General features: G+C 41.8%; 2 protein-coding genes across 7 annotated transcripts in view; one reads left to right on the top strand and one right to left on the bottom strand.

Moving 5' to 3' along the window:
- The window catches only part of Ubn1 (ubinuclein 1), a 30,635-nt gene extending 23,554 nt beyond the window's left edge, over positions 1–7,081 (bottom strand). For 3 of the 6 annotated variants that reach the window (XM_023711459.1, XM_023711458.1, XM_004627794.3), the window contains exons 1-3: positions 6,992–7,081; positions 2,858–3,145; positions 284–370 (exon numbers count right to left, since the gene is read on the bottom strand). In XM_023711459.1, the coding sequence (XP_023567227.1) occupies positions 284–370; positions 2,858–3,106 (336 nt within the window). In that variant the 5' untranslated portion in view covers positions 3,107–3,145; positions 6,992–7,081. The other 3 variants (XM_023711457.1, XM_023711456.1, XM_023711460.1) reach the window with 3 other exon arrangements.
- Positions 7,082–7,843: 762 nt separating this feature from the next.
- The window catches only part of Glyr1 (glyoxylate reductase 1 homolog), a 32,519-nt gene continuing 22,437 nt past the window's right edge, over positions 7,844–17,925 (top strand). Inside the window, exons 1-3 of the mRNA XM_023711397.1 lie at positions 7,844–7,970; positions 8,992–9,028; positions 9,967–10,046. Of these exons, the coding sequence (XP_023567165.1) occupies positions 7,933–7,970; positions 8,992–9,028; positions 9,967–10,046 (155 nt within the window). The 5' untranslated portion in view covers positions 7,844–7,932. The remainder of the gene's footprint in view (positions 7,971–8,991; positions 9,029–9,966; positions 10,047–17,925) is intronic.

Consider the following 17,925-nt stretch of genomic DNA (forward strand, 5'->3'; position numbering starts at 1 on the left):
ACAAATAGCTTCTTAAACCTCATACAAAAATACTTTCTCCAAGGAAGGATAAAAAGCATTCTTATTCATTCATTTGTTTAGCTCACACACTCATTCCTGCCATGGGTAATTTCTATACACTAATGCATTTATTTAATAACTAGATTTTGTTTTCTCTGAGCTCTCCACTTATTTCCAGATCAGTGTAGATTACATGATAATCCACTAAGAGAACAAGCACATGTCTGGAAAACTCTCCCACCAAATGAGGTTCTTTTATTGCCCAACAGAAAAAAAATCTTACATATTTTTCTTCAAATTTCCGGGCAAGGGCCTCCACTTTATGTCGTTCCTTTTCTTCATCATTAAAAGGATCTAAGAGATCTTTCTTCTGTAAAAAAGGCATTCCACAAAAAACTGTCATAGCTCTAGCCATAGAAGCTTTACTAACATCCATAAACTGTATAATAAAACAACTATTTTTCAAAAAAAGACAAAGTAAAATACTCATACATGTTACCATCTCATCATTTGTCAATTATTTTAAAAAGTAAAACTTTCATTCATAGAATTCGACAAAACTTGATTAAATGCCTAAAACACCTATAAGAGACTAGACTATGAAGCTTTAAGTACTGATTAGAAATGATCAGTCTTTAGAGAAGTGTTTATAGTTTATTTCCTTTGTAACCCTAGAACTTATTTTGTGTGTTTGAAAAAAACTCTAAGAGGTCCATAGGCTTCACCAGACTTTTAAAATAATCAATGGCTCAAAAAGATTAAGAACCCTCTGAATATACTGCAAGTTCTAGAGAGCTGCTCTGCTTTCCTGTTCAGAGAAGTATTCTGAACAGCCCTTGTATCAGTACTAACAAAGTGAAACTAAGGTTCACCACATTCTCTACCCTTGGAAATCTATCTTCAAGGCTCCATCCTCTCATCTTGTCCTCCAATTTCAATAATCAGCCCAAATACTTTCACAAAGACTTTTAAAATTTTTATTCTGTAAGCATACTCTTGCATCTTTCTTTTTTTTTTGGCAGAACCGGGAATTGAACTCAGGTCCTTGTGTTTGCCAGGGAAGCGCTTATTCCACTGAGCCATCTCCCGGTCCCTTGCATCTTTCTTATCAAGTAAATTTACTAGAGTTTCTTCAGCAAAGAATTTTTTTTTTTTTTTTTTTTTAATTTAGGGCAGGGTGTAGAGTCTCAGTGCGTAGATCACAGTGGTGAGACTCATAGTGATCCTCCTGTTTTTAGCCTCCCAAGTGCTGGGATTATAGGCCCATGCCACCATACCCAGTCTCAATCGCCCTCTCAATGCACCCCAGGGGTGGGGCCAGCACGGGCTGGCATAGCATGCCAGGGATCAAACCCCAGAACCCCTGCTGCTATACTCTGCCTAAGCAGGCACTTTAGTCTGCTGAGCTATCTGGCCAGCTTTTTTTTTTTTTTTTTTGAGGCAGGGTCTCACTATGCAGTTCAGGCTGGCCTTGAACTCACAGTAATCCTCCTGCCTCAGCCTCCCAAATGTTGTGGGATTACAGACTGTGGCACCATGCCCAGCTAAGAGTCCTAATTTTTTTAAATATGCTTAAGACCTCCAAATAGACCAAAAACACTAAAGACTGGATGCTGTTTGGAAACAAAGTTATCTTACTCTATTCCCTTTCTACCTCTGTTTGCTGAGAACCACCTATAAGCATTAGTTATTAAATGATTGATAGTATCTATACACAATAGGATGTTATAGAACACTCTACAAAATGTACATACCACAAATGAGTGGTTTTTAAAACATGTGTTTATCTACACCTTCTAATTTTTCTCTAATGACCATATGTAACTTGAGTGGTTAAGATAACTTTAAGAAATTATACCAATTTTGAGCATCACTGGATTCAACATATATTCCTTTATACCTAATAAAAAGTAATCTTCCAAAAACTTGCTAGTGATGTAGCTCAGTGGTAGAGCACTTGCCTAGCATGCACGAGGCCCTGGCACTTTCCCCAGTATAGGAGGAAAAAAAAAAGAAAAAAAAAAAAAAAAAAAGAAAAAAAAAAAGGAACGATAACTATTTCCTAGCTGTGTGAAGGTCCAGCTCTGTCTGAACAGAACATCCTAGACTATAAACTCTCCTCTGCCCATGCCCTCTGGTCTGTATTTGTAGCTGACTTAAACAATAATTACATTGTAACTTCTGTTACCTGCACTGGTACAATTCTCCTAAAACATCTACAAGATTGCAAGTTCCTTTGAGGCTAGGAGACCATCTTCCCCTCTTCACATAGTCCACGGTGTCTAGCACAGTGCCTCACATTGTAAGGAATATATGCTAAATGAATCAATGCACAAATATATCACATTATATTATTCATTCATTTTCTTCACCCCTCCCCCTCTTTCTTCCCCCCAACCCCCTCCATTCTGGGGATTGAAGCCAGGGCCTCCCACATGCTACACAAGAACTGAGTCTAGTACTGTCATGCCCACAGCCTAGATTATATTATTCTTTTAACACTGTAGAGTATACCTACAATGATTCAGGATCTCATTACGTAGCCCTTGAACTTATAGCAATTCTTCTACCTCAGTCTCTCAAGTGTGGGATTACAGGTGTTTGGCATCACACTTGACTCAATGTTTATTCATTAGTCACAATTCAAATTATTCTTGGATGTGCTACACGTTTTTCTCTAGCATAATTCAAAATAATCATTTTATAAAGAATTCTCTTCCTTTGTGCCCAGTGGCAAAATCAACTAACCACATGCTTGCTTTGGATGAGTTATATGATCTTGGGGCAACCTAAGCCTCACTATGAAAGCCCATATGTACATGCTGATATGGGGAGACTTGGGGATACTGGAGTGTACCTTGTCTCCAGGCTGAAGGCCTTTCACCTTCCCTCGTATATTCTTCACCAGCTCTGGGTAGAAGAACTCTGGGCAGCGTTTGTGATCTGGTTCAAAGAGAGTGAGAGTAATCCGAACAGCAGCTGCAGCTGGCTCACAGTCCTGATGCTGCTCTGCTGCCCCAACTTCTTCTTTCCGGGACTTCTTCAGAAGTACAGGATTCAGAGAACCTGGGAGAGAGGTGAACTGGACCCTGTGGGGCTCCGACATGGCTACCAACCAGTCTTAGCAGGTGTCACTGCATGGCTTCTGTTAACATTGAAAAGAAGGGCCAAGTCAAACAAAGATGATTAAAAAAAAAAAATTTCCTGTTCTAACATACAAACTTAACTTCAGGGGGATGCTGAGGCTAGAACCCACAACCTGGCAAAGCTAGGAAAGTACTGTTCCACTGAACTATAGCTCCAGCCCATAGATTTAAATGAACTTCATTGTTGAAAAGACTTCATTATTAAAACTATTTTTATTACCATTTATTGCTTTTTCTCTGCTTAATAGTCATTCTGAATATGTTTTTCTTAATTCTATGAAAATCACACTGCATCCCATGATTTAAGCCTAAAAGCACTGTAGTTACACTCTTCTCCCATATGACTCCTCTCATTTCTTTATCCCTAGAATGCCCTTCTCCAATCAGGTCTTAATTAAGACATCAGCTACAGAGTTTTTTTATAATTTTTTTTTTTTTACATTTAACACTTTAATTCAATTTGAGCTTACTATGCTACAAGAGGATAGGTTCTAACTTGGGTTTCTCTCCAACACCAACCCCTAACATTCTTTTCCCTGCTGATATAGCATATATCAAACTAATGTCTAGATATGTAAAGTCTACTTATGAAAACTGTTATGTTAATCTAGTACCTAGATTTTTCAATCAGTGCTGCAGTTTTGAAAAGTGCTATAGTATCTTTTAATATTTTGAATTAAAAGTTCATCTTCATTATTTTTTCTTTTAAAAATATTTGGCTTTCCAAGTTTATTATTTCAGATCCATTACATAATCAATGTAGCAGTTCCTCGCAAAATCTCAATATTTTGAAAATGAATCACAAATATGAATTCAGGAAGATATGTACAATGGAAATAACACATATGTGCCAATGTGTTAGTACATATTTAATATTCAGTCTTTTCATTATAGCCATAAAACTGTGATCTAAGACTTGATAAGAGTAAAAAATTATAAAAATGAAATTAAAATATTTTTTAGTGTAGATGGTACAGGGTCTCACTATGCAGCTAAGACTTGTAATGATCCTTCTGTTATTAGCCTCCCCAGCGCTGGGATTACAGGTGTGGGTCGGCATGCGCTGGCATGTGCCAGCACGCCCAGCATGCCCAGCACGCCCAGTCTTGTATACAGCTCAGCAGTGTGCTGTGGAGATCAAACTCTGGTGCCTGTGTTTGCCTAAGCAGGTGCTTAGTCTGCTGAGCTATCTCACAGGCCCAAATTAAAATAATTATCTGGCAGCAAATACATTAGCAGTAAAACATGTTGGCCAGTGGAAAGGCCACTTAACAATCACACTAAGATGCTGAGAGAGTCCCCCAAAAAGAAACCTCCAGTGCCCTCAGGACATTTGTGATGCACTGGGTTGTGAAAATAGTAAATGCCACCTAAAATGTGAAGGCTTGTAAATCCTGCTCTAAGGGAGCAGGTACAGTATCTAAAGAAGGAAATCGGGCTGGCGAGATGGCTCAGTGGTCTAAAGCACCTACTTAGAACAAGCTAAGCAAAGCACAGGGACCACGGTTCAATCCCCCAGCACCACATGCCAGCCAGCCCGCCCCCTGGGGGGCTGAGCTGGCCACACACACATACACACAAAATAAATTAACAAATAAAATAAAATAATTTAAATAAATAAATAAATAAATAAAGAAGGAAATCAACAAGCTCTTCAATAGGATGAAGAAAGGCAAAGGCACTCTTGGAAATAACAGCTGGATCCAAATGGCCCCATGCAGCCATTAATTTAAAAATAAAACCTATCTCAGTCCCAAGTTTTAAAGACTAGAACTTTAATCCACCTACCAGGTAAAGGTCCTACTCTTAGTTGTGAAAGCCTGACACAGTACAAAAATTGAACTAGAGAACAAAGTATCCCAAACTATTAACACTTAGGAGTTAGATTTGAGGGTCAGCCAGATAGACTAAAGTGTCTGTTTAAGCAGGCACAGTGCCAGCCCCACCCACAGGGTGCACTAAAACAGGGACTGAGACTGGGCATAGTAGCACAGTACCTGTAATCCCAGTGCTTAGGAGGCTGAAAACAGGAAGATCACAAGTCTAATCTGTGTAGTGAGCCCTGTAGCCTCTGTCCTAAATACATTTTTAAAAAGTTATATTTGAAGATGTTTATAACCATCACTGTTATAAATCATCTGAAACATTTAAGGGACTCTCAGCCACCTAAACTATGGCACATTAATCTACAATTTTCTCTTTTTAAAATTATTTATTATTCATTTATTGGATAAAAGGTCTCACTATGCAGCTCAGACTCATAGTGACCCTCCTGTCTCAGCCTCCCCAGCTCTGGGATTACAGACATGTACCACCACACCCAGTTTCAGTGGCCTGTATAGCATTGGGGGGTGGGGAGGGTTTCCAGGGCTGGCACAGCATACAGCACCAGGTCCTTGCATTTGCCAGGCAGGAGCTTAGACTGCTGAGCTATCTACCCAGCCTACAATTTTTATTTCAAATCTGTAAGAAAATATAATTAAATTCTAAAATATTTACATGTTTAAAAGAACCTAACTTACATTTACATGTTTATTACATATAGGAGAGTTTAAGTTCTTAGAAAAATTTTTACTATTAAGTTTACAATTTGTTTGAAGTGTTAAGAGAAAAACAACCTAAAACAAATGCAATTAAGGGAATTTAATCAGTTCAACTGGTGCCTTAATTGATTCTGTCAAAGATCAAGCACTTCTGTTTTTACATACACATTCTTAGATAAGTAAATAAAAAAGGATTTATGAGTACTTTTTTATGTATTTAGTATAGGGTCTCATTACACAGATTGGACTCCTAATGATCCTCCTGTTTTCAGCTTCCCAAGTGCTGGGATTACAGGTTTTGGTCACCATGCCCAGTCTTAATCACCTGTCTCAACATGCCTCTGGGGTGGGGCCAGCACAACACTCGAGTACATTTTATAAGTCTTACAAATAGCTATTTTTTTAAGTATTCAATTTTAATGAACTGAATATTTTTAGTATTCTACACATAAAAATATCATTCTTTAAAAAACTTCAATTAGGAAAAAAAATACTAGTCTAATTTGTACCTGTTATTCCTAACAACTGTATACTTTGTTACTGTAAAAACTGTGCAACGTTTTTAATCACTCTATTTACAAGCTGGTCACTGGTAAAACAAAACTATGTGTATTGATTCTGTAATTAGTCCATTTACCGAATAATGTTTCTTATGTTTTAATAGATCATCCAATCTACAGATATAAGAACTTCCTTTTTCTAAAAATAATACTAATTTTTGCTTCTTTCATGTCTTATTGCATTGGTTAAACTTCCAGGGCACTAGACAATACATCTTTTGCTTTGTTCCCGACTTTAAAGGAAATGTCTCTAAGTAAATTGTAAATATTAGTATTCCTGCTTTTCATTGTCATTACAAAACTAATTTCTAAATTAAGAACGTGTTGAGTTGTACTGAATTATTTCCCATAAATATGCCACTCAGTTTGTCTTTTAAAAATACACACTAAATGCTAGTCCTTGCAAGTACTTCAAGGTACTTTAGAGAAACTGGTCTCACCAAAAGCCCTTTCCCTTACAACACAAGTCAACGGACCCACCACCTTCTCAAGCAGGTGACTTATGAATCTAGTTCGAGGTCAGTCCTCAATTCGGACTTCCTGGAGTTTGTGACTGGGAGTGGGATCTTTAGTAAAATGCCATCCTTCCACCTGGTCCACAAAAGTTTGAGCAAGCGTCCTTCTCCATAGCAGCTAACAGTTCCCGCTAAAATGACATCTGTCTTCCTGCTGTCACAACTTCTTAGAAAGTGTCAAACTATAGCAAAGCTAACGCAGAGCCCAGCCTGACAACGACACGCACCTTTGTCCCCAGCGCCCACGCGGGCCGCAGATGTCCCCCCGCGATGGTCCTCATGCCGGCCGGGATTTAAGGCTGCCGCGCGGCTAGCGGCCGGCTCCGGAACCCTGCTCGCGGGCAGCCGCCCAGCCCGTGCTCCGGCCCATGGCCGTGTCCCCGCCCCGGGGACTTGCCAGCCGCGCCGCGCGCCGGCCCAGGAGGAAGTGGACAAATGCCAACTCCACGTCCAACAAGCAACTCCGCCAGCGAGCGTCCCAGCCCAAACGTGCACGCTGCCCCGAGAGCGAGCCGTCGAGGGTGCGCTCCGGGGAAGCCAACAGCGGGCGCGGGCGGGCGCGAGCGTGCGCGGCGTCCCAGCCCTGTGGCGCGAGCACCGGGGATCCGGGGTCTTGCGGGCTGCGGCCAAGGGGGTCTCGCCGGGCGCCGGGCAGCGGGATCGGAAGAAGGCTCGCTTCAGGCCGCGCCGAAGTCCGTCAGGGCAGCGCCCGCACACAGCGACGGGACCCGACCCGCCGGCGCCGCGGGCTCGGGAACGGCCCGGGGCCCTCGTCTGACTAACGGAAGCTACGAAGGGGAAGGAAACTGAGTCCAGCGTCCGGGGGCGGGGCGGGCGGCGAAGCCAGCTCTCTTCTGCTCTCGGGCGACTGCACCGTCGTCGTCGTCGCCACCGCCGCTGCCTCAGACCCCGGACGCTCCGTTGTCACGAGCCAGAGGGAGGGGGAAGGAGCCGGGAGTCTCAGAGCTCCGGCGCGCGGAGACCGCGGCGCCTGGGTCACGTGCTGCTGCGCCAGCAAATGAGCACCCGCAGGCGTGGTGACGTCTGAGCAGCGGCCAGGCTGATGACAGCCGGTCCCCGTCACGTGGTCGAGCTCACTCCAATGGGCGGCGCCCGAGCGACGTGAAGTTCCCGGCGGCCTGTGCGGCGGCGGTGGTTGGGTGGTAAGATGGCGGCTGTGAGTCTGCGGCTCGGCGACTTGGTGTGGTGAGTGTAAGCGGCCCGGGCCAAGCGAGATGCGCAACGGATCTGTGCTCCTGGGCGCGGGTTTCGCGGCCAGCCTCAGAGCTGCCTTTCTGTGCACTCCAGGCCGTGGAGAGGGGAAGACGAAGTGTCGGCGCTACGAGCGGCGCTGGGCGGAAGGGGCAGTCCGGCCCCGGGGGACTGAAGCCGAGGGTGGCCGTGGCAGACCCGGCTGTGATCCCCGCGACCGCCTCGGGAGGGCTGCGTTTGGGGCCCGGACGCCAGCGGTCACCGCGGAGGGAGCCTTTGGCGCCGCCCGGCTCTGGAAGATCCCGAGTCCCTCGGGTTTTGCTGGGACCCTCGGGAAACCAGGAGAACTGGGCAACCCGCGGGGCCATCGCGCTGGGGCAGGTCCATAAACACCTGCGTTGCGATGAGACCGACCATGCCGGCAGCTCGGCCGGGGGTGTCGAAACCGGATTGCTGGCACTGCCCAGTGAGGAAACGGAGGGGGGACTTCTTTACAGCCAATGGCTTGGCAGTGACCAGTGCCGCCTTAGGGTGCCTCTCTTGGTCTGCTCCTGTGTCCCTGACAACCGCCAGAACCAAAACTGACAGTCGTCGCCTTTCTTGAACTGCGTAGTTTGTCTCTTGACCGAGAGGAAGGCTTCCATTAGCACTTGTCAAAGCTGGGCGATCTCCTGATGAATTAAACTAAAGACTTAGGGGAAATCTGTGTTTACAGAGGGAACTGCCTTCCCACCTCGATCACTGGGAGGCTCCAGACAAATGACTGTTGACGGTTTTGTTCTGTATTCCATGTCAGCAGAAGAAGTTCAGACCTCAACGCAATGAATTTTGCATTCCATGTCTGAGGGTCCTGGGTCTAGCTATGGAAGCCAGACTAAGAACTCTAGTTTGCCAGCTTTCGTTCTGATCCTCGATGGTGCCAGCAGAGATTTAGGAGTATGAATTGCATATTGAGTGGGTTGAAGGAGACAGACTGGCTTTTCCAGGACATGTTCTGACTCTGTGTTTTCTCTAGGGGGAAACTCGGCAGGTATCCTCCTTGGCCAGGAAAGGTGAGTGAGTATCTTACTACTAAAGGAAGCTGTCTGAAGCTTGGTGTGTGGAAGTAGAAAATAGAAGACCTCTGTTTCTAGTACTTAAACTGGGTACATTAGATAACTCTGGACTTTTTTTGGGGGGGAGTGGGGTCATTTGCAGTATCCGTTACTTTAGAAGTAGTATGAACCAGATCATTTAATTTGTAATAATCACATATTTCTTGAATCAGAGATAGTTGGTGAAATTTTTAATTGTGCAACTCAAGCCTAATTTGAATTCGTCTTTATGCTTAAATCTGATGAAAGGAGAAAAAATTTAATTCTCCAGGAGGAGAAAAGTCTAAATGTAGGTTAGTAAAAAGTCAAAGTATTTTTGTCCCAACTAAGTTTAAATCTTCCTCTGTTGCCATATGTGCTGCTCTAGAGCATTTTTTTTCCAGAGGTTGGCATTCCAAATTTTGCATCAGGTGATCCATCCTAGCTTTCCAAATGTTGTTTTTATATTCTTGCTAGAAATCCAGGAAATGTCTATAGACACTGCAGTGTGGTGTTTTCTGTGCCTCAGCTGTCCTTTATTTTCACTATTTCTTGTTTCATCTCTTTCTGCACCAGAAGTATTTTGAAGAATGTGCTCTACATGTCTTCGCTGATGACATTCACATTGGAGGAAAATGTTTTTAGTTTTAACTACTTGTATAAGAGGAGCCATACAGTAAAAGGAATATTGTAACCACTGAAGATTGCTACATGTTAGCTCAGGGAACTTACAGAATGCTTGCATGTTTTAAACAATGTAAGAAAAGCGCAGGTCAGGTGTTAGGCCTTCCTTCCTTCCTTCTCTTCCTTCCTTCCATCCTTTGTTTCATTTTTACCAATGTAAAGCTGTGGAAAATTACTTTTCTAACTGGCTGCTGTGTTGTCATGAAACCTTTGTTTACTCTTTTATCCTCCAGATTGTGAATCCACCCAAGGACTTGAAGAAACCACGAGGAAAGAAATGCTTCTTTGTGAAGTTTTTTGGAACAGAAGATCAGTGAGTAGTATTCACCAAGCATTCACATTCCCTTTGGGCATTTGCCTGAGTCTGAGCCACTGTGAAAATATTCTGAGGGTTCTTCAAGCTCTTTGTAGTGTGTGAGAATACTATATCATTCTGGCTTTGCTCCTGAATGAAACGTACTATACTCATCCCACAGAATTTGTGGTGGGGCCAGTAACACTGTTGGTATCAGGTAAGAGCTAGGGCTTATCATATGATATGGTGCAATATGATAGTCACATGAATATTGTTTCTCATGTCTTTATTGACACTTTCAGCAGTTCTTTTATAATAGCCATGTTTGCTTCCCTTAACAGTTACACACTGTTATTGTTCGTGAGATCTACAGTGAAAAAATTTTTTTCAACTCAGTCTTTATTTTATTTATTTTGGCAGAACCAGGGATTGAACTCCGCGAACTCAGCCCTTGTGCTTGCCAGAGAAGCACTTATTCCACTGAGCCATCTCCCCGGCCCCTCGAAAACATTTTTTTTTTAAACTTTATTTTTTACAGTACTAGAGGTTGAATTCAGGCCTTTGCACTGAGCTACATCCTCTGCCTTTTTAAAAATTTTTATTCATTTATTTATTTATTATTTATTTATTTTTGGAAATAGGGTCTCACTAAATTGCTCAAACTAGCCTAGAACTTGCTATTCCTCCTGCCTTGCCCTCTCAAATAGCTGGGATTACAGGCATAAACCACAGCATCTGGGTCATTGTTAAAATGTAATTGCTTATCCCATTCTCTTTTGTAAGGCTAAGTGACTTGTTCTGGTATTACAATAGTAAACGTTATTACCAAGTGTGTAGTAAAGTTGAAGGATTTAGGACCATGAATTCGAGATTTTTTGACCTGACATAAGGCCATCTAAGAAGTTACAGTGAAGGGAAAAATAAATGTTAACTTGAATTTCCGGTGATTTGTTTAGCATCACTATATCAAATTGAAAAAAACAAAAACAAAAACAAAACAAAAAAAAACAAAAACTATATCAAATTGACTATTTAGGTATAGATAAATACTTTGATTTCTTTAAGTGGTTGTATTTATGATTTTTACTGGAAAACAAAAGGTTTGGGAGAAAAGTCTTACAACTTTTCTAATAAATTTAATATTTTAACATTTCTAGCTTTTCATTCTTATAAAATAAGATGTAATACTAAATACTCCTGAATGAGAGGAGTTTATGCACCAAAGTACTCTTCCTGGTCCCCACCTTCAAAGTGCTCAGTTAAGTGACAAGACTTAAATAGTTAGAGGGGTTGTGTAACAGAATGATTGGTGAAGTAATTACGAAAGGACTCTGGAAGAAAGAGGTCAGCGGAAAATAGTTAAGTCCAGGAAGGCTGATAAATGAATTCACCTGTGAGTGAATACAATTAGGATGGGCAAGAATAATGGCAGTCCAGGCTATGGGGATAGTATTAAGGTGGGAGACATGGTAAGGAAGAGGTTCTCTGCCTGGATAACTGGTGTTTGGAAATATGGTTAGACAGACTTGGTTGACTAAATAATGAATTACACATCTGAAACAGAACTAGGAACTCAACCAAGTTACATGGGACCTGAAAGATATTCATTGTTTTTAAATGCTTAGAGGGCAAGCCAGACATAGTGATGCACACCTATGAGGCACAGCCTGCACTACATAGTAAGACCCTATCTCAATTTTTTAAAAAAGAACTTAAAGAATAAAGAAACCCTAATATATAAATAAATAAGACACGGAAAGTTGAAAATTAAAGGAATTTGAATGCTCTGCCAGGGCAAACAGGTGCAGCCAATGCTGGAGGGAGGTGCACACTAAATACAAATATAACCTACAGTTATGATGTGATTTCTGAATGACTAAAGCTCTTTTGAATGGCTTAATAAGCAAGTGGATAGGAGGCAACTGAAAGGCATAACAACTTTAGGCCTTTTGAACTTTTATTTCTCCATTGATATAGCCTAGTAGTAGAGTATTTCTGAGACCCGGTTTCAATACCCAGCATATACACACATAAAATCTATTTAAAAATCAATTCACTATGGGATTAACAGGTTATCTTTTTATAGGAAGGTAGTTAAACAACAATGGGTTCATCTTAGTGATTAGTTTAGGGCAGATTTTTAATGTATAATCAGAAGATCTCTAGATTGTGTGTGTCTGTGTGTGCTTTAGGAAGGACCTTTTCATTAAAGAATAAAAAAGCCAGTTATAACAAGATACATATTGACGCTAACCTTTTAGAATCCTGATTTTTCTCTTTCCCTTCTACCAACACATCTAACACAAGTTGTGTTGGCATTTTACTGAAAAAGAGTGGGCCAGACCTCCCTAATCAGACCCTGTTGGTGAGGGCAGGCCTTAGGAAAATGGCTGGATTCAGTTCTCCATGCCAAATGGCCAAGACAGAATTGCTCGTGATCATTTTAAGAACTATTCTCATGTAAATACAAAGAGGAAAAATAGCTTCAGCATAACTTGGCTAGCTCCCATGTGACCACAACCAAATGTTAGTATCAGATATGAGAGTTTACCTTCTATTTTTATTTTATTTATTTATTTTTTTTTTTTTTTTATTTATTACATTTATTTATTGTGTGTGTGTGGCCAGCTCAGCCCACCAGGGGGCGGGGCTGGCTGGCATGTGGTGCTGGGGATCGAACCGCAGTCCCTGTGCTTTGCCAAGCTTGTTTCAAGTAGGTGCTTTAGACCATTGAGCCATCTCACCAGCCCTTTATTTTTTTTTTGAGACAGCATTTCACTATGTAGTTCAGGCTGGTCCTGAGCTCACTGTGTAGCCCAGGCTGACCTTGAACTCACAGTAGTCTTCCCACCAGACTCTGCCATCATGCCCACCTGAGTGGCCAATGATGATGATACATCAGAGCTCGGGTTTAAACGTTAGATCAGTGGCAGAGAATAGCAGAATGGAAGGAGCATTCATTTAATTTACAGGTGCTCAGAAACCACCAGAAATAAACCAGTTCAAGAACTGGCAAATAAGGGATAGCTTACAAACTTCTACCTGAGGTCCATAACATTCTTCATGTCCTATAGAAGACCAGAGGTGAATTGGGGCTTTCTTGGCCTCTGTGAGCACAAAGGAAAAAGGCATTTTTATGCAGGGATGAGAGCATGTTGCAGGTTTTAAGGAAAACTAATATAGCTAAACTTATAAGTTGTTTACCTGAGCATGTATTAAATAGATGACATGAGGCTGATAAATCTTATTTTAATATTTGTACCCATGTCTGAATGAATAAAGGAACATGAAGCAGAGGCTGGAGTCTGTTCCATCTACTAGAGGCAAGAGCCTTCTGGCTGGGCTTCTCTGTCCTAGAGGCTAAGAGCCCCCCGGTTGCCTGTATGTTAAACTGACTTAGTGTCTCTTTGTCCTTCAGCTTCAAGTTAGGGGAACGAATTAATAACAGGACTAGGTCCCTATAAGTGGACCTAGAGTGGGGAAAGTTCAAAGGAGTGGGCTATTTCTGCATGGATGGTGCCTGAAAACAAGATGTGGGGCTGGGCAGAGCCACAGGCCAGGTTCCAACAATGTCCACTTCACCACTGCCTACATAGGAAATGGATAGTTATCATTCTGGTGCTTTCTTCAGATGAGAAAACAGAGGCCATGGGGTTGAAGGTTAAAGTGATAAGATGTCCAGGATCCCAGCTTGAGGCATTTTGTGGGTTTTTGTTTGTTTGTTTGTTTGTTTATTTGTTTTGCATGTGGTACTGGCAGTTGAACTGGAGGTCTCCATACTGAGCTATATCCCCAGCTGCAGGATCTCACTTAAGTTCCCCAGACTGGTTTTGTTTTTTTTTTTGTTTTTGTTGTTGTTGTTTTCCTTCTTCTTTTTCTTTTTTTTTCTTTCTCTTTCTTGGGTGCCAGAGGAACCTTGCACTTATGCTGCTGAGCCATCTCTCTGACCCCAGACTGGTCTTGTGTTTGTGGAGTCTCACAGAGTACTGAGATTCTAGACAGTACTACCCCACCTGACTCTGAGCTGCTTTTAACATCAAGTCATATCTGGTGGGACAGCCCTTCCTGGTGTGAGATGTCTGAGTTGATACTAAAAGCAGCTTCTAGAAATATCTGCGTTGGTTAATGCTGAAGAGCATAATGGGTTGGAACCATGTGAGTATCCCTTTTTCTTTTCACCTGGCATTGACCAACCCATTTTCTATATGTCCACTAGTAGAATGAGCCAAGTACATCATGAGGGCCACTGCTCCAAATGTTTGGACAGCAGTATCCTTGCTATGCCAAGCAAGACAGTAGTTCTCCTAGAGAGCATTTGCTAGATTCTTCTCAACTAGCAGTCTAGCATTTGGGGACATTTCCAAGCTTTAGAAACAAAATCTTTTAAATCTGTCTTATCTGTAAGTCTTTGTCATCCATGTTGTCCCCATAGTCCCAACCTCTCCAACCCCCACCCCTACCAGCCCCGTTTTTGTGGTTCTGAAGATTATATCAGGACCTCATGCGTGTTAGGCAGATGAACTACCACTGAGTTTCAGTCCCACCACCACCCCTTTTTGGAGACAATCTCCCCTAAAATTGCCCTGACTGGGCTACCACTTGCAATCTTCCTGCCTCAGCCTTGAGAGTAGATGCGATTATAGGCATCTACAACCATTTCTGCTGATTGATGTCTTGAAGATCATCATTGATGGAAGTTAACTGAGAAATTCTTTTTAAATTTCTTTTTGTGTGTATGTATGTATGTTTCCTCATACCTCTATTTCTGAATAGCTTAGGATCTGAGTTCAAGGCCAGCCTGGGCTACATACTGAAGCTAAAGGCAAACTAAACTACATAGCCAGACCTTATCTCAAAAATCAAAACAACTTTTTACAGGCAGATACACAAATCGCTTACTAAGTACTATTCACATCCGAATAAGAAGGGCACCCATATCTTCTGACCCTGTCCTCATTCTCATCTTCAGATTTAGTGTCCGTGTTTTTTGTTTTGTTTTGTTTTTTTTTGTTTTTTTTTTGTCTCTGTCTCTTGGTATCTGTTCCCCCCATTCCTGCCCCTCCTCAAGGTTCAACACAGGTCTTTGTGTCCAGCTGAAAGCTAAGACACATACATGTGTTAGTTATTATAGACTAACATTTCAATATAACACCCGTAAATATATAATTGTCATTGAAGAGCAAAAATATGGACATTTTGAAAATGTTGATTTTTAAAATTCATTTTGAGTAGAATAATCTGAGTGATTGAGGAGCAATCTGTACTCAAAAAGTGAAGAGACTCTAGGAAAGTCCTGGATAATTTTACTTCTCTGACCACATCTAACAGTCAGAGTGGAACCTCTGGCCACAGTAGATTCCAAACCAGGAAATAGTAGGGACATAATTCTGGGCAATTAGAATGGCCCATGTTCTATATAGAGGCCTTTAGTATTGATTTTCTATTTTCTAGAGATAATAGATGTTTATAATTTTTTTTAAAAAAGGCTGTGAACAGTGAAGTGAATCCATTTACCCCGATGCATTCAAGTATACTGATTTTTGTGGTGTGTCTCTTCAGAGATACTCTTGGAGAATCAAGCTGTGTATTTTTTCTTTCTGATTTTTACATGAGTGATACTGTACACACTGCTCTTGTTTTTTCCACTTAGCCAGATACCTTAAGGGACCTTCCATTTCCTTCTCTGTAATGGCCAGTTAGCTCGTGTTAAGATTTTACTACCAGAGCAATGTGTAATTAACTCTTTTGTGCATAAAAGTAATGCCTTAGATTTCGTACACATCCTGGGGAAGCCTGATTTTTCTGACTTCCCAGCCCACAGTAAATTGACCAAAAAGGTGCAGCTCCATTTAGGTCTGGGAAGGAGGATATGAGGAAAATCACAAGTTACAGCTTATTATAAGGAAAGAAACAGAATAGTCATTTGGGGCTAGAAGTATAGGGTAGAACATTTGATTAACATGTGCACTCTGCATTAATCCTCAAGTCAGGCCTTCTACCACCTTAACCCACTGGTAGGCAGCTTACCCCTTCCCCAAATGTGCTTGGCAGACATTACTAACCTAGTGATTATTGAGCCCCAGTTACATGCCAGCCTGACTGAGGTTCCTCTGTAAACTGAAGGGGTACTTTACTGAAGTTCTGGCTGGAAACACACCCTTTTTAAGAAGATAGTTTTGTGGTATGTCATTTAGAAAAAAGATTCTGTTTAGAAAGCCAAAGTAACTGGTTTGCTTTGCTTTCAAGAGTTAATCCTTCTAAAGCTGGGCATGGTGGACACGCCTGTAATCCCAGCACGTTCTCAGGAGGTTGAGGGAAGTTGAGGCAGGAAGATCCACTGTGAGTTCCAGGCCAGCCTGGCCTGCAAAGTGAGTTCAAGGCCAAGCTGAACTGCATAGTGAAGCCCAGTATCTCAAAAAGACACACAAAAAAGAGTTAATCCTTCTAAGCTCTGGTGAGCTGGTTTTTATTGATTTTTTTTTTTTTTTTTTTTCTGATGTGACTGGATGCTTCTTTGACTATAGATTGGTTTCCTAAGTGGATTAACATTTCTTGCCTTTATCCTCTTAAAGTAGTATTTGTGCTGCTGTTTGTTCAGGCAACGATTTTTAATGTTCCAAAGATGGTTATAGAGCAGAAAATTTCGCTATAGTATCATAAATTCCTATCTTCCAAGTGAATGAAATTTTGATTATACTTCTGGCAGAAGTCAGTAATCCATTTAAAATGCTTTAACAAAAATAGTGGATGTTGATTTATTGGCACTTCTTTGCTTTTTATTTTGTTTTTAATTTTTTTTTTTTTTAACTCTTATTTATTTGGTACAGAGTCTCACTGTGCAGCTTGGACTCCTAGTCTCAGCCTCCCCAGTGCTGGGATTACAGGTGTGGGCTACCACACCCAATTCTGGAGCCAGCACGGCATGTGGTACCGGGGATTGAACCTGGGTACTTGTGCTTGCCAGGCAGGTGCTTAGATCCCCGAGCTATCTCCTCAGCTGGCTTTTCATTTTCTCTAAAGCAGAAAGTGATGGATGGCTGGGTGAAAGGCAAGGATGACAGGAGCAGGAAAGAGTGGGTGGCATCAGTGCCCTTTGGAGCCTGTTGTCTGGCTCCACAAAGACCACCTTGTTGGTTTTCTCATGATTTGGATGGGTTTCAGCTTCTGACCTGTAACTCTCAGGCTAGGGCAGGTCCTGAGTTCCATGGCTTTGTGCATTCCACTCCTGGCACTGGTTGTCATCAATTAGTGTGGTGGCTTGACTGGTTTTGTACCTGATTACCCTGTGTTTCTTCAGAATCTCTGTAAATTCAAGGAGAAGCAGGAAAGTCAGCTCAGTGACATGCTTGCTAAGAAATAGAGAATTGAAATCTCATTCTGTATGTCTTCTCCTGTAGGTGGGCCCATTGACTTGCTCATGTCAAACTGCAGGCTGTAGGATAGCTTCTCTCCCTGGGAAGCATCAGCTTCTAAAGCTGTGGTTGGAGCTCTGTGCCAGAGAGGCAGTGTCTAATCCTGTGTGTTATTTTGTTTAGCCATAGATGAATTGCCTTGCCCTGGTTTGCCAGCTAGCACTTTCAGGCTGACAGTCCCAGGGATGTTGGTTTGTTTGTTTTTATACCAGGAATTGAACTCAGGACCATTTGCTTGCCAGGCACAAGCTGTGCCACTGAGCTATATATCCCTGGCCTTTTTTTTTTTTTCTTTTTCTTTTTTAAAGTACTGTTCTACCTCTTATCACAACTATTAGCACAACATTCAAAACAGATAGCTGGTGGTTGGTTGATAGCATTATTTTTATAAGTGGAAGTGGGCACTTTTGCTGTTACTAGTTTATATTCCCTAGCTCTCTCTAAGGAAAGAACTTAAAGTTAATGAGGTAGCCCAGTTTCTGTAT

The sequence above is a fragment of the Octodon degus genome, unplaced genomic scaffold (genome assembly GCF_000260255.1).
Source record: "Octodon degus isolate 3935 unplaced genomic scaffold, OctDeg1.0 scaffold00021, whole genome shotgun sequence".
In the NCBI taxonomy this organism is placed as follows: Eukaryota; Metazoa; Chordata; class Mammalia; order Rodentia; family Octodontidae; genus Octodon; species Octodon degus.